Raw genomic sequence first — 15,246 nt, 5'->3', positions numbered from 1 at the left:
TCTGGAGTCATGTCCACTCTGTCATGTACCCAGGGTTCACCTCCCAGCTCCAGTTGGAAAACAACATGGGACCTAGAAAATGCAAGTCCTAAGGGAAAGACAGGACAGGTGAGTGGTCAGTACTGGCCCAGGGGGACAACCAATCCCAAAACAACCTCAGGAAAGAAAAATAATATCACAAAAAAAATCTTTGAGGAGGGTCTCACAGCAACAGCCAAGTGGACCCCACAAACACTGACCACATTGAGTCCCAACAATTCCTGAAATAGTGAGGCCCCAGGAAATGTTAGCTAGAGGGCAGAGCCAGGAGTACAGTGGTGCATGGGTCTACAGAGTCAACTTAGCAGGGAATGGCTGAGACTAATGGAACCCACTGAACTAATTCCAAGTCATTTGACCCAGAAGACCTTCGCTGAGAAAACTCCAGAGCATCTGGTATTGGGGATACTTCTGAAAGGAGATTGTATACACACTCACTCAGCCTTGGCACCCACAGCACAGCCGACAAGGAAGCAGTAATAGAGATGTGGTCACTGTCTAGCTGTGAAAAGAACAGAGTTGTCCTATGGAAAAAAGGGGAAAGGCAGAGACCTGCTCAGGATGCTGGGATAGGTGTGAGGGCCTTACCCAATGATGCAACAAGTGCAAAGGTCTCCAGGATCACATCACGGTACAGGAGTCTCTGGGCCTCATCAAGAAGCCTCCATTCCTCCTGGGAAAAGTACACAGCCACGTCCTCAAAGGTCACAGAGCCCTGTGATGACGGGGACAGATGTGTACATAAGCAGCCTCTCTCCCCAGGACCCCATAAGTACCCCTAACCCATACTCACTCTGGGTTCATCATCCTCCCCAGCTCCCTAACTTAAAGGGCAGTGGTACCCAAAAACTCTTCGTACTTCCTTGAGCACTAGATACAACTCTCAGCAACAACAGGCAGGTGGACAGATAGATGCCATCTAAGCTGTGGGCCTGGTATTCTGGGCCCCCTCCCTCTCCAGCGAGACAACAGCCTGAGAGTCCCCAGGATCACGTCTCCTAGACACAAACAAACTTGGGCTCATCGTCCTCTCTTAAACTCCTGGTATGAGGGCTCTGGGGCAATTTGGTCACACACCTTCCCCACATGCGTGTTACTCACTGGCTAACTCCTCATACATCTGATCCCCATCACCACCACCCGGCCCACAAAATTGGCATGTCTCCTGCCTCCTCACATACCCTTCTGCACACAGCATCAGAAAGTGCCTGCCAATGCAACAGGATCCCACTATATCCCAACTCTCCACTGGCGGTTCCCCAGCCCTGTTCTGAAGGCTTCCCCACCAGGCCTTGTTCCTGACTTTAACCTCGGTCAAAACATGCACATCTAAATACGCCTGGTCAGGTTCCACTTCTGTGTTCCTCACTATGTCTCTTCACCAATTAGAACCTTGTCCGTATAACACCCATTCAAAATCCACACCCACTTGACACACCTTAGGTGAACTCATCTGACATTGTGACAGAAACTCCCCAAGTTCCACCACAAAAGGCTGGTGAGTGCATAGGAGGAGAAATAAGCACCAGCCTGACTTTGCTATTACTTCACCTCCATTACTGCTTTCCCTCTGCATTAATTTCGTGGCCACTCCCCCCCAAAAAACCTGGGCCACCCGCTGGACTTTCCCTACCGCCTACCTTCCCGCTGATGTTCACTGCTCTTGTAGTTCTTTGTGACAGCCCAAGTCTCTTCCTTTGTCCCATAAGGGCATCCTGAAGCCTCCCCCAGCACTCTAGCGCTGCATGTTCAGCCGGTTGTTTCCTATACCTGGGAGTCAATGGAACATTTGAGACTCAACACAGCCAAAACCCAATTCCTAATATTCTCACTGAAAATGACTCCTACCACTGACTTCCCCATCCCAGTTCATGGCACATACCCGCTTCCAGATGCAAAGGGAAAAAAACTTTTGGAGTCATCTGTGAGCCCTCCACATCAAAATATCTGGTCCACCTCTACTTAAGAAACAAATCCAGAAGCCAAGTATTTCCTACCTCCACATCTGTCACTCTCGTCCAGGCACAACAAATGTGCTTCTAGAGGATTACAAGAGCCTCCTTGATTATCTCCTTGTCTTCCTCTCCCCAAGTCTGCTGTGCACACCGCAGCCAGGGGTAGCCTCTTAAAACCTAAGTCACATCACTTTTCCCCTCTGTTCCAAAAATTCCGTATCTGCCATCATTCTCAGAACAAAAACCCAACTTCTCAGGCTACCATTCTATGCCTGACTCTGGCCCCCTTGTTCTCTGTTCTCACCAGACATTAACAGAGACCTACAAGTCCTAAAACACTCCCATCTCAATCTCATCCTCAAACATTTGTACGTACTACCCCCATACCTGAGACAACCTTTCACATCTCAGTCCATTGACTGCCAAAATGGGAATCTGTCCATATAACCTCTGGCCTGGACTTGGAAACCTGGGCTGAGGGTTTCTCTAGGGTCTACAGCCACCAAGTCCAGGAAGAGTGACAGCAAAATACTTCCAGGACACCTACACTCACCGGTGCAGAGTTCATAAGTGGTTCTGTTGAACGTGGAACCTGTGGGAAGACCAGGGCCATGTAATATTAATTCCCATCAGCAACATAGACAAAAAAGAAGATTAATGAGTGAAACATTTAATATTTCAGGCAAAGACAAATACTTAAGGGAAAAACAAAGCATGTAAAAGAGGGCAGAAAGTATTTTGGAGTTGTGCCATAAAATCATGAGGATATCTTGAGAAAAGGCTTTCCAGAAGTGGAAAACACAAGTGCAGAGACTCTCTGTCAGAGTCACGTCTGGCGTGTTTGACTACCATCTATGAGGACAGTGTGACTGCAGCCCAATGAGAAAAAAGAATACAGGATCATGTTGGCAAAGAAATGGTTGTGTCAGGATATATAACACTATTAGAGCCCTAAGCCACAAATACCAAATTAAGTCTCATTTCATGTACAGCTCTGTTTCTGACACTTGCATTTGATTCCCTTATTCTGCCTCTCCCTTGCCAATAACACACTTTTCTCTTCTTGTGGCTTGTAGTTGGCCATAACAGCTGACCAGGAATTTTTATACTTCCTTTTCAAATTTTACTTTGGTTATGTTAAAAATTGTTTTGTATAAAATTCCAACTTACATAATCCATAGATTAAGTTCTGATTTGAATTATTATAACATTATATAATAAGATTCAAGAACATGTACTTTTTTCATTTATTCATATTCTTTGATATATCCATGTTTTTTTTCCCACAAATGTTCAGAGATTATTTGTAATTTCCTAAATGCTTTTTTCGCATGTGATAGAGAATGGAACTACCATTTACTGGCTTCACATCCAAACTGAATCTGTGATAAAGGGGTTGTTGCTAGAATCAGAGTAAAAGTGCTTGCCCTTCAGCAGTTTGGGATAACTGGTTGTCATTTCTGATACTTTAAACTTAAGAGAGGGGAATTCCCTGGCAAACCAGTGATTAGGACTCCGTGCTTTCACTTCCAAGGACACGGGTTTGATCCCTGGTCTGGGAAGTAAGATCCCGCAAGCAGCATGGTGGGGAAAAAAGTAAAGTAAAAGTAAAGTAAAATAAAATAATCTTAAGACAAAGGAAACAAGCTGTAGGACCTGACCTCTATTCCATCCTCTATGGAAATATCTTCTTGCTTTCTAAACGCCTTGAAAGGGATTCGAAGCCTTATAACTTATTACCCTTACAATGATTCATTTCGTCCCCCTTCAAACAAGTATTTTAACAAGATATTTCTTAATCATTTTCTTTTCCAATACCACCAGAGTAAGAAAACTTAACAATAAAATAAATATTATTATAAGAGTACAATCACTGAAAAAGCACAAACTATCTAAGTGGACGTACACTGTAAAACTGTAAGTTTACCTAATACATAATAAGTATGTATCAAAATGTAACTATGGGGGACTTCCCTGGTGGTCCAGTGGGTAAAGCGCTCCCAATGCAGGGGGCCCAGGTTTGATCCCTGGTCGAGGAACTAGATCCCACATGCGTGTTGCAACTAAGAGTTCACATGCCACAACTTAGAATTCTGCATGTCGCAACTAAGGAGTCCGCATGCCACAACTAACAGTCCACATGCCACAAGGAAGAGTCCACATGTCGCAATGAAGATCCCGCGTGCCGCAACTAAGACCCAGTGCAACCAAATAAATAAACAAAATATTCCTTTTTAAAATGTAACTATGGAATAGATTAAGTAGAATCATCTCATCCAAAGACCTAAGTTAAAATTAGTAACATGGAGCAAAACAAGATCAAAAAGTGGAAATGTTCATTTAAATACAATAATAATTTTAACATATACCCTAGACAACTGTATGCTTGATATACCCCAGAAGACATGGCAGGTATGACTATAGTAGCAATGTTTATCAATACAGAAAGCACACACCATTGTAAAGCAATTATACTCCAATAAAGATTTTTAAAAAAAAAATACAGAAAGCAGACCAAAAAACAAAGCAAAACAAAACCAAAACAAAAAACAAAAAAAGTCTTCAACAGCAGAATTTAAAAGGAAATTTTACTCATATATTCATACTAAAGAATACTGTACACACACACAAAAATTAACGGACAGCTATGAAAAACATTAGTAAAGTCACGCCATGTTGTGCAAATGAAGGAAAACACATCATAATATTTACCTGATACCATTCATAAAAAGTTTTAAAACAACTGAGCGAAGGTTAACTGCAGTCGTGGAATAATTTCCACGTAGTTGGTGAAATTATCAAGAATAGCAAGGGCTTCCCTGGTGGCGCAGTGGTTAAGAATCCGCCTGCCAATGCAGGGGACAGGATTCGAGCCCTGGTCCAGGAAGATCCCACATGCTGCGGAGCAACTAAGCCCGTATGCTACAACTACTGAAGCCTGCGCACCTAGAGCCCGTGCTCTGCAACAAGAGAAGCCACCCAATGAGAAGCCCGCGCACCTCAACAAAAAGTAGGCCCCGCTCGCCGCAACTAGAGAAAGCCCGCGTGCAACAACGAAGACCCAACACAGCCAAAAATAAGTTAAAAAAAAAAAAAAAAAGAATAGCAAGAAGGCGGCTTCCCTAGCATTGCAGTGGTTAAGAATCCGCCTGCCAACGCAGGGGACACAGGTTCAAGCCCTGGTCCGAGAAGATCCCACATGCCACGGAGCAACTAAGCCTGTGCGCCACAACTACTGAGCCCGCAGGCCACAACTACTGAAGCCCACGTGCCTAGAGCCCGTGGTCCACAACAAGAGAAGCCACCGCAATGAGAAGCCCGCGCACCGCAACGAAGAGCAGCCCCCATCTCTCCAACTAGAGAAAGCCCGCGCGCAGCAACAAAGACCCCATGCAGCCAAAAATAAATAAATTTTTAAAAAAGAAAAGCTTACTTAAAACATCAGACAATATCTTAACTTTTGGGGGATGGGGATAATCGTTTTGAAGGACCCCACTGGCGGCTTCTGAGGTCCTATTTATACCGCATTTCTTGACTTGAGCAGTGACCGAATATCAATTTTAGAGCTGCTTATTCAACTACACTGGGAAGTTCTCTGCAATTTTTTTCTACACGGGTAATATTTCAATATTCAGAAAGCCAAGGTTTGGCGGGACAAATAAATATAAATATAGGACACTTGTAAGAGAATATTGCTAAGAACAAAAATACTGCAGAATAAGAAGAGTTGGCTGAGGGCCCGGGGGGCGCAGCATTTACCTGAATCGGATCCATCAGCGCGGCCCCTTCAGCACAGTTTGTAGGCGAAGCAGGGGCCCAGGCCCGGCGGCCCCTATCCCGGCCCCGAGACAGAGTCAAGGTGGATGGCGCCCACACCGAGCCTCAGACCCGCCTCAGAGCAGAAAGCACAGCGCCCTCCAGGCTCCCTGACCTCGCACCGGCCCAGGGTTGCGAAGCTCACCACCGGTGAACAGACCCAAGTTTACAAAATGTCGCCCGCCGTCCACGCCGGAAAACCCGCCCAGACGCGGTCCTCTAGGTCGACGCTCAGGAGCAGTGCCTTCCGGGTAATGTAGTTCACAGCGCTCCAGGCCCTAGCAAGGGGCGGTGCTCCCCGCCTCCGGAAAAGTTCCGCCTCACCCAGAGGGTGACTGGGAAGGAGTGTCTAGTCTCTGAGTACCAGGGCGGGGTTTCACGCTTCTTAAAGGGGACGCACCCAGATTTGCGTGGAATGTAGTCTGTGCTGATCACAGAGAGGTACAGAGACATAATATTTCAGATGTTCCCCGAACCTACAAAACCAAGTGGGCACATGATACCAGGGGGTTGCTCAGACACAAAGTGCATCCAGACATAGTTGAGGTCTAATGAACAGTGTCTTATTGCTCTTCCAATACATACAGGCTGAAGCTTTAGACTCAAGAGTTTCACTGTGCTCGGTCAGGGTCACGCGAGCGAAGACTCCAGACAGGGCCATGACGGGCAAGACAGAGAAGGGATGTGGGGCGGCCAAAAGCAGGTGGACCATGTGCTGTGTCTCTGGTTCCCTCACAAAAAGCGTAGAGCCAGTGACGGTGTCCCATCCAGTGATCGATACATATTTCTTACTCCACATTTTGATATGTGTTCAGTTCTTTTTTATTTATTTATTTATTATATAAATTTATTTATTTATTTATTTATGGCTGTCTTGGGTCTTCGTTGCTGTGCGCGGGCTTTCTCTAGTTGCGGTGAGTGGGGGCTACTCTTCATTGCGGTGCGCGGGCTTCTCATTGTCGTGGCCTCTCTTGTTGCAGAGCACGGGCTCTATGTGCGCAGGCTTCAGTAGTTGTGGCGCATGGGCTTAGTTGCTCCGCAGCATGTGGGATCTTCCCGGACCAGGACTTGAACCCGTGTCCCTTGCATTGGCAGGCGGATTCTTAACCACTTCGCCACCAGGGAAGCCCCAGTTCTTTTTTAGAAGCCAAGCTCTACCTGACTGAAAAGAAGAGTGACTTACCACTTGCTGCTTTCTGCCTGGAGTGTGACTGTATGGTCACAGTCATACTTTATTTGGAAAGGGGGAATCTGAACCCAGAGATAAAGGACTGGATTACATGATCCACTTTCCTTGCTGGGGAGTCAATATAATTTCACCTGCAATTGCAGTGACAATGCATGGAGACTTGAGATTATCTCAGAAAAATATCTGTGAAATGTTGAAAGTGCTGATATCAACCATAATTTTAGTTATTCAGAAGTGGTTGCTGAAATAACTCTTGGCCATGTGAACAAGGTTAGGATCTCAGTGAAGACTGAAGGAACACTGAAGTCTGAGAAGTGATGGAATGAAGCAGAGCACATAATTACACAGGAAACTTGGCTAGCCTGTGGAAATGGCTTTCTAAATTGCGATTCATTATACATTTAAATTTTTTTTTTTTTTTTTTTTTAGTACAGCCTGAGGGGACATGCAAAGACAGAAGATAGCTTTGCCAGAAAGCTAAAAACAAACAGGTATCTGTCCCATCATATTTATTCCCTCCTTAACCAACACTCATTAAGTGCCTATCCCATTCCAGGTACTATTTTGGCTGCATGGGACACATCAATATCCAAAATGTCAAGGATGCCTGCCCTCATGAGTCTGACCTTCCAGTCAAAGGAGATGGAGAGTAAAAACTAATGACAACATAGTCAATTACATACTTTTATGTGTTATGAGTGTTAACCAAAATTTCAGAAACAAAGGCCTGAATGAAAGAAAGAAGCATGTATTTGGGGCTTGTTACGACTGCAGCTGGGAGACACAGATTCGAGAAGCACTTGAATTGAGTTCCCCTGGACTACAAAATGGAGGAAGGTTATAAAGGCAAAAAACGGAAGGCCACAGTTAGTTCCATAAGTTGTTTGTCAAGAATTACAATTAGAGCAGTCAAGATGTAAGGGTGTTTGTAAAGCAAGCATTGGTTGGAATTGGAAATGGCTTTAGAATTACAAGGGGGAATATTGAAACCACAGGGTTGTAGCTAGCAGATGTTTTAAAAACGTTTAGTATCTGTTATCAAACTGAACTTGGGTCTAATCACGTACTTTCTTCTTTTTAATTTTTATTTTATACGGAAGTATAGTTATTTACAAAGTTATTGTAACAGTTGGTTGTCTGTTTTATATATAGTAGTGTGTATAATCCCAAACTCCTAATTTATCCCTCCCCACCATATTTCTCCTTTGGTAACCATAAGTTTGTTTTCTATGTCTGTGAGTCTGTTTCTGTTTTGTAAATAAGTTGACTTGAATCATTTTTTAGATTCCACAAATATCATATTATATTTGTCTTTCTCTGACTTACTTCATTTAGGATGATAATATCTAGGTCCATCCATGTTGCTGCAAATAGCATTACTTCATTCTTTTTTTCTATCTGAATAATATTTCATTGTGTATATATACCACATCTCCTTTACCCATTAATCTGTTGATAGACATTTAGGTTGCTTCCATGTCTTGACTATTGTAAATAGTGCTGCAATGAATATTGTGGTGCATGTATCATTTCCAATTATTATTTTCTCCGGAATTATGCCCAGGAATGGGATTGCTGGATCATATGGTAGCTCTAGTTTTAGTTTTTTGTGGAACATCCACACTCTTCTCCATAGTGGCTGTGAGCCATGTTATATTCCTACCAACAGTGTAGGAGGGTTCCTTTTCCTCCAGCACCCTCCAAACCATATGGAGGCCTCTTGAATAAATCAAGGTTTCTCCTGTTGGAGTTTTCATGGGAAATTGAATCTACCTGGATTATCTAAAATGGTTCCTTCCATGACCTTTATCAAGTCACTGGGATGATTAGGTTATGGGAATGCACCCCTGGAATTTCCCCCAGCTCTATATAGAGACATTTCAGCTCCAGACACACTTTGAGAGCCAGTCCCCCACTTGAGCAGACTGAAGGCAAGAGGGTTTGAAGGGGTAAGTGACAAGCGGGAATGTCTAAAGAGAGTGATTAGAAATCAGGACAGATGGAGGCGGGCTTCAGAAAGCTTTGGCTTCCTATTCACCTTGCATTAGCTCAGAGACCTTGTGAAAGCAATGGATCTCCCTCAAACCCCACATTAACTATGGTTGATTGTTGAACTCTTCTGTGAGATGAGAAGAATGTTTCCACACACGTTGGTGTGGTGTGGTGTGGTTCATTTTTTCAGCAAGGGTTCTGGGTTCTGAACCGCGGCCCTATAGACATTTTTGACCAGATAGTTTTTTGTTTTCCTACAAAGGTGGATGTCAGAAGAATAACAGAATGGATTATAGTTCCCGGTATCAAATATTGAAACAGTGGGGGAGTGGTGTCCAGTACTGGGATGAGGGATGTAGGAGAGATGGAAGGGTGGAATAAAGTGAAAGACATCAGGTTCATTCTTTTTGTTTGTTTGTTTGTTTTTGTCCCCAGCCTTCTGAACAGTGACTCTTTTGCAGAGGAAAAGCAGAGGAAATCCCTTTCCATAGGGGTCAACTGGGCACCAGCTTCTAGAAGCGTTTGCTCAGAGTCCTATTGGAAAATTCCTCCATCAATATGGCTGAGGACCAGACATTTTTCCAGGGTCATGGAAAACTCCCCAAAGGCCCTAGATCAGAGTCACCAGTGTCTGTGCCATGCCAACACACACTTATGGAAAAGCCAGACTGTGACTGGGAGACGTGGCACATTCGCTTCAGAACATTTAGCAGCTCGGAGGAATCCGACCCCGTCCAGGATCTGAAGAGACTCTGTGAGCTCTGCCGTCAGTGGCTGAGGCCAGATCTTCACACAAAGGAGCAGATGATGGACAAGCTAGTGCTGGAGCAGTTTATGATCTGCATGCTGCTGGAGTGCCAGGTCTTAGTCAAGGAGAGTGGAGTGCAGAGTTGCAAAGACATGGAGGACATGCTAAGAAATAATCAGAAACCCAAGAAATGGGTGAGTGGGACCCTTGTGATTGGTATGGGAAAGGGAGAGGTAGGGTGGGATCTGCAAGCTGGGGATTGAACAAGATAGGACCTGAGTGATTGACTCTAAATCAGTGATTCCCAAATGGCTGAGAGTTTGTATTGGGCATCGTTGAGAGATATTGATCTTTTAAACAACAAAAAAGTACGCTTGTGTGGTATGATGTCATCGGATGCCTTGAGAGCTACTTTCCAGGTCTTATAGGAGACCGATCTCAATTTAGTTTTTCCCTCACAGACTACAGTTCGCATACAAGGATATGAATATCTTGTGCGAAGCTTGGATATTGAGACGTTTGAAGTTGAGCTCAGTGACACCAACGATGAGAAAGACCTACCCAGGGATCCCCAATCCCTTGTTAGTGAGATACCTCCAAAGAATGGCCAGCAGGTAAGCCAAGAGCTGCAGAATCCGGCAAGAGCCAAGGAACTGTCAAGAGGGCAGGTGAGTGTGTGATGCGCCGATCCCTAGAGAGAGTCTGGGAGAAGGTAAAAGAGGTTCAGATGGGCGTGGCTGCTAGAGTAATTGGTAGATTTGGCAAAGGACACAAATGGACCCATTGACTTCATGAATTCCCATGGATGCATTCGGTTCCTAGACATTTTCAAGACAGTGTGAGAATGAAGACTCATCCATCTTTGTCCCTCCGCCATGAAAGCTTGTGGCCATAAGCGTGAGGAGAAAGAAATCCTGTCTCAATGGGATGGTTCTGGGTCAATTTGTCACGGGTGAATGCTTTGACAGCTGTTTCCCCATGGTCGTTTTCCTCAGAGGCACTTCATATTTTGGAATATTGTCAGTCCCTTGAGTTGAATGAGGAGTTCCCAACTGGAGTGGTTTTACCTCTCAGAAGATATTGGAGAATGTCTGGAGACAGTTGATTTGTCCAAATGGGGATGGGGGTGGGGGATGCTATTGTTTTCTAGTGAGTAGAGACCAGGGATTTGCTGCTCATCATCATACCATTCACAGGACAACTCTCATCATAAAGACAAATCTAGGCAATGTATCAAAATGTGCTGAAGTCGGGAGACCTGGACCTAGAGTCCTTTGCTCCAGAGTCAGGGGCAGAGAGAATTTGCGATGACTTGGAGAGACGTATGTGTAGTGAATTCACAGTGCCAACTGTGATATCCGGACTTGATTGCAAGATGTGGTCAGTATAGATTAAGGACAGACTTGGGAATTAGGAGACAATTATCAATCGGGGTGTTAGCGTGGCCCAGAAGAAGTCAGGGTATATCCCCCAAACTGATATTTGGAAAGTTGGAGTCTTAGACTAGGATATGAGGGGGATGAGGGAAGAGGAGACAGAGCTTTCTATGGGCTAAGATGGATGAGTTATTGACCCTGCTTGGTTGCCCATTGACAGGACCAGAAAGGTCTCCTGCCAGAGATCATTCCTGAAACAGGTGAACTAGAGGGTCTGACACCCAAGGAAAACTTGGAGAAGGACCTGATGGAAGACATGGAAGAGACAAGAACCCGTCAGTCTCAAGAGCTTGAACTTCCAAAGCATCGTGGTGAGTATAAAAACTTGAAATCCAGAGGAGTTAGTGACTCGCTTCCAATGGTGGCACGGAGCTGGGTACCCAGCATTACCATTCCTTGTGGGGGGCAGTGGGGAGCTGGTTCTCTAATGCCAAACTTCTCCATCATCACCTTTCCAGAGTGTTTCATAATCTAGACTCTTAGGTATTTTGGTTGATGGGAAGTCCTCAGCCAACATCAGTGCTGGGTTCCAGTGAGGTTGGCACCACGGAAAATGCTCCTTGTTAAATGTTGTGTGCTGAATCTCTTCTTTCAGCACATTCTGGGAGGGTAGAGGGCGGCAAGAATCCCCAAGAAGGAACTGATATTTCAAATGTGGATGCTGAATGTTTTCGTCTTGTGCTCCAGAGGGAGAAGTTTCGACTAAGAGTGGATACAGAAGAGGTTCTCCAAGGGGTCTCAGACGTTTCAAAAGGAAACTGGCCAACATTCCCAGTTCCCAAGAAGTGCATCAAGAAGGAGCCACAGGGACTTTCCTGGTGGTGCAGTGGTTAAGAATCTGCCTGCCTGTGCAGTGGACACGGGTTCGAGCCCTGGTCCGGGAAGATCCCACATGCTGTGGAGCAACTAAGCCCGTGCACCACAACTACTGAGGCTGCGCTCTAGAGCCTGCGAGCCACAACTACAGAGCCTGTGTGTCACAACTACTGAAGCCTGTGCGCCTAGAGCCCGTGCTCCTCAACAAGAGAAGCCACCTCAATGAGAAGCCCACGCACCGCAACGAAGAGCAGCCCCCACTCGCCACAACTAGAGAAAGCCCGCGCACAGCAACGAAGACCCAACGCAGCCAAAAATAAATAAATAAATAAATAAATTTATTAAAAAAAAAAAAAGAAGAAGAAGGAGCCACATATTTGGACAAAGGACATTTCTCAGGACAATTTGGGTCCCATTCTGTTGTTTCACCTAGCACAGTGGGACCAACCAGTCCTCCTGAGGGAAAAGAAGCCAAGGGACGGGCACCCTATTAATGTAGGGTATGCAAGAAGAGATTTCCTTATCAATCTCAGGTTATCCTTCACCAGAGGACACACACAGGAGAGAGACCCTTTCGATGCAATATCTGTGCCGAAGGGTCCATGCAGTCTTCCGACCTGTGAACTCACGAGCGTATCCACACAGGCGAGAAGCCATACTGCTGTGATCTCTGCCCCAAGAAGTTAACCCACAACTCCACGCTGCGTGCTCACAAGAGGACCCACACCAAGGAGAAGCCTTTCCGATATGAGCACTGCGACAAAGCCTTCAGCCACAGATGGAACCTCAAGGTTCACCGATGCACCCACTCTGGGCTCAAACCGTACATGTGCCCCGAGTGTCACAGCGCCTTCCGTCAGCTAGGAAGTTTCAAACGCCACCAGAAAACACATTCAAAATGACTCACCCAGGGGTTTCCCTGGTGGCTCAGTGGTTAAGAATCCGCCTGTCAATGCAGAGGACACGGGTTCGAGCCCTGGTCCGGGAAGATCCCACATGCCGTGGAGCAACTAAGCCCGTGCGCCACAACTACTGAGTCTGCGCTCTAGAGCCCGCGAGCCACAACTACTGAGCCCACGTGCCACAATTACTGAAGCCCGCACGCCTAGAGCCCGTGCTCCACAACAAGAGAAGCCACTGCAATGAGAAGCCCACACACCGCAACGAAGAGTAGCCCCCGCTTGCCACAACTAGAGAAAGCCCGGGCGCAGCAACGAAGACCCAACACAGCCAAAAATAAAAAAAAAAAAAAAAAAAAAAAAAGACTCACCCAGGACTCTGCCCTCAGGTCCGAGTCCCTTCTGCTCCAAGAAGGAAATTCAGGATGACTTGTCACTTCTGAGATACAAAGGATGGATGACATGTGAAGAACTTAGGAGGATACTGGAACCCAATTGGGTTCCATCCACATGAATTAGGAGGATCTTTGGGTGATGACTCATTTTCCCTTTGGCTTTTGTTTTCTACTTTATATAGCCTATTTTCTTGTAAGTTTTTGCTTTGTGTTGTTCTTTTTCTTCCAGTGAATGCATGTCTCATTGGCTTTTAGTACTTCAGCATGAAACTGAGGCTACTGTTGATTGTCTTCAAGTTAGGCGTGATTTGTAAAATAGGATGCTCCAGGTAGGGCGGCCAGATTAAACATAGGATAACCAGTGAAATTTAAATTTCAAATAAACAAATACATTTCTGTCAAATAGTGTTCTGTGTATTTCCTTCTCCAAGATTTTCTACATGGAGTAGATAATAGCTGTGTTTTTGTCTATGTGGTCTTTATTTCGTTGAGATTTGTACCCTCTGTACTTGTTCGCGTATTGCTTCCTTAGGTATTTAGAAAAAGGAAGGTTTCCTAAATTGATAGGCGTCATTCTTTTTCCCTACTGGTGTACAACCTCTGGTTTTCTAAATGCCTACTCCTAAATAGGTTCTTCTCACACTTTAGCTCATCAGTTGATTTTAGACAAAAAGTCTTTTAAGACTTATTTCATGAAAAAAGGAAAAAAAGATTAGGTAACTCAATTCGGTTACAACTATCAGATCTCAATTCTCTGACTCCCTCAAACTCTCCAGGCAATGAGAAAAAATTCCCTAGATCAGGAAAACCAATCTGTTTCCCCCGAAAATGCAACCCATAAAGTCTAAAATAGATAAAATACAATAAAGAAAATCTACTACCAAACCAATGTGGAGACCTCTTTAATAAATCATGGTTTCTCCTATTGGAGTTTCCATGGGAAACTGAATCTATTCGGATTCTGTAAAATAGTTCCTTCCATGACATTTATCCAATCACTGTGCTGATTGGGTAACAGGCAGTGACCCCTGGAATTTTCCCTAGCTCTGTGTAAATAGAGACATTTTAGCTCCAGACACACTTTGAGAGCCAATCCCCGACGTTTTATTTTTAACTTCTTATTTTATATTGGGGTACAGTTCATTAACAATGTTGTGTTAGTTTCAGGTGTACGGTAAAGTGATTCAGTATACATATACGTGTATCTACTCTTTTTCAAATTCGTTTCCCAATTAGGCTGTTACAGAATTTTGAGCAGAGTTCCCTGTGCTATACAGTAAGTCCTTGTTGGTTTTCCATTTTAAATATACCAGTGTGTACATGTCAGTCCCAAACTCCCTAACTGTCTGTCCCCCCTTCCTGCCCTTCCCTCTGGTAACCATAAGTTCATTCTCTAAGTCTGTGAGTCTGTTTCTGTTCGTGAATAAGTTCATTCGTATCATTTCTTATATTTCGCATATAAGTGATATCATACGATATTTGTCTTTGTCTGACTTACTTCACTCAGTATGACAATTTCTAGGTCCATCCACGTTGCTGCAAATGGCGTTGTTTCATTCTTTTTAATGGCTGAGTAATATTCCATTGTATATATGTACCACATCCACATCTTCTTTATCCATTCTTCTGTCAATGGACATTTAGGTTGCTTCCATGTCTTGGCTATTGTAAAGAGCACTGCAATGAACATTTGGGTGCATGTATCCTTTTGGACCATGTTTTTCTCCAGGTATATACCCAGGAGTGGGATTGCAGGATCATATGGTAGCTCTATTTTTAGTTTCTTAAGGAACCTCCATACTGTTCTCCATACTGTTCTTCATAGTGGCTGCACCAATTTACATTCCCACCAACAATGTAGGAGGGTTCCCTCTCTCCACATCCTCTCCTGCATTTATTGTTTGTGGATTTTTTGATGATAGCCATTCTAACTGGTGTGAGGTGATATCTCATTGTAGTTT

At 44.5% G+C, this 15,246-nt stretch overlaps 2 protein-coding genes across 17 annotated transcripts in view; one reads left to right on the top strand and one right to left on the bottom strand.

Moving 5' to 3' along the window:
• Positions 1-5,997, bottom strand: part of LOC309648143 (zinc finger protein 671-like) — a 78,067-nt gene extending 72,070 nt beyond the window's left edge. For 13 of the 16 annotated variants that reach the window (XM_082436419.1, XM_082436422.1, XM_082436414.1 and 10 more), the window contains exons 1-4: positions 5,754-5,997; positions 2,548-2,586; positions 1,680-1,809; positions 628-754 (exon numbers count right to left, since the gene is read on the bottom strand). In XM_082436419.1, the coding sequence (XP_082292545.1) occupies positions 628-754; positions 1,680-1,745 (193 nt within the window). In that variant the 5' untranslated portion in view covers positions 1,746-1,809; positions 2,548-2,586; positions 5,754-5,997. The other 3 variants (XM_082436420.1, XM_082436427.1, XM_082436421.1) reach the window with 3 other exon arrangements.
• A 2,804-nt stretch (positions 5,998-8,801) lies between these two features.
• LOC309649612 (zinc finger and SCAN domain-containing protein 5B-like) lies at positions 8,802-15,246 on the top strand. Its single transcript, XM_082439777.1, is given in 5 exon segments — positions 8,802-9,990; positions 10,201-10,353; positions 11,336-11,486; positions 12,484-12,611; positions 12,615-15,246. Coding segments are annotated over 5 exon segments (1,152 nt in total). The 5' UTR covers positions 8,802-9,549; the 3' UTR covers positions 12,894-15,246.

This window comes from Balaenoptera physalus (genome assembly GCF_965194825.1).
Source record: "Balaenoptera physalus genome assembly, chromosome: 19".
Taxonomy (NCBI): domain Eukaryota; kingdom Metazoa; phylum Chordata; class Mammalia; order Artiodactyla; family Balaenopteridae; genus Balaenoptera; species Balaenoptera physalus.
The sequence above is the reverse complement of the archived record's forward strand: the minus strand, read 5'-3'. Positions and strand labels throughout refer to the sequence as shown.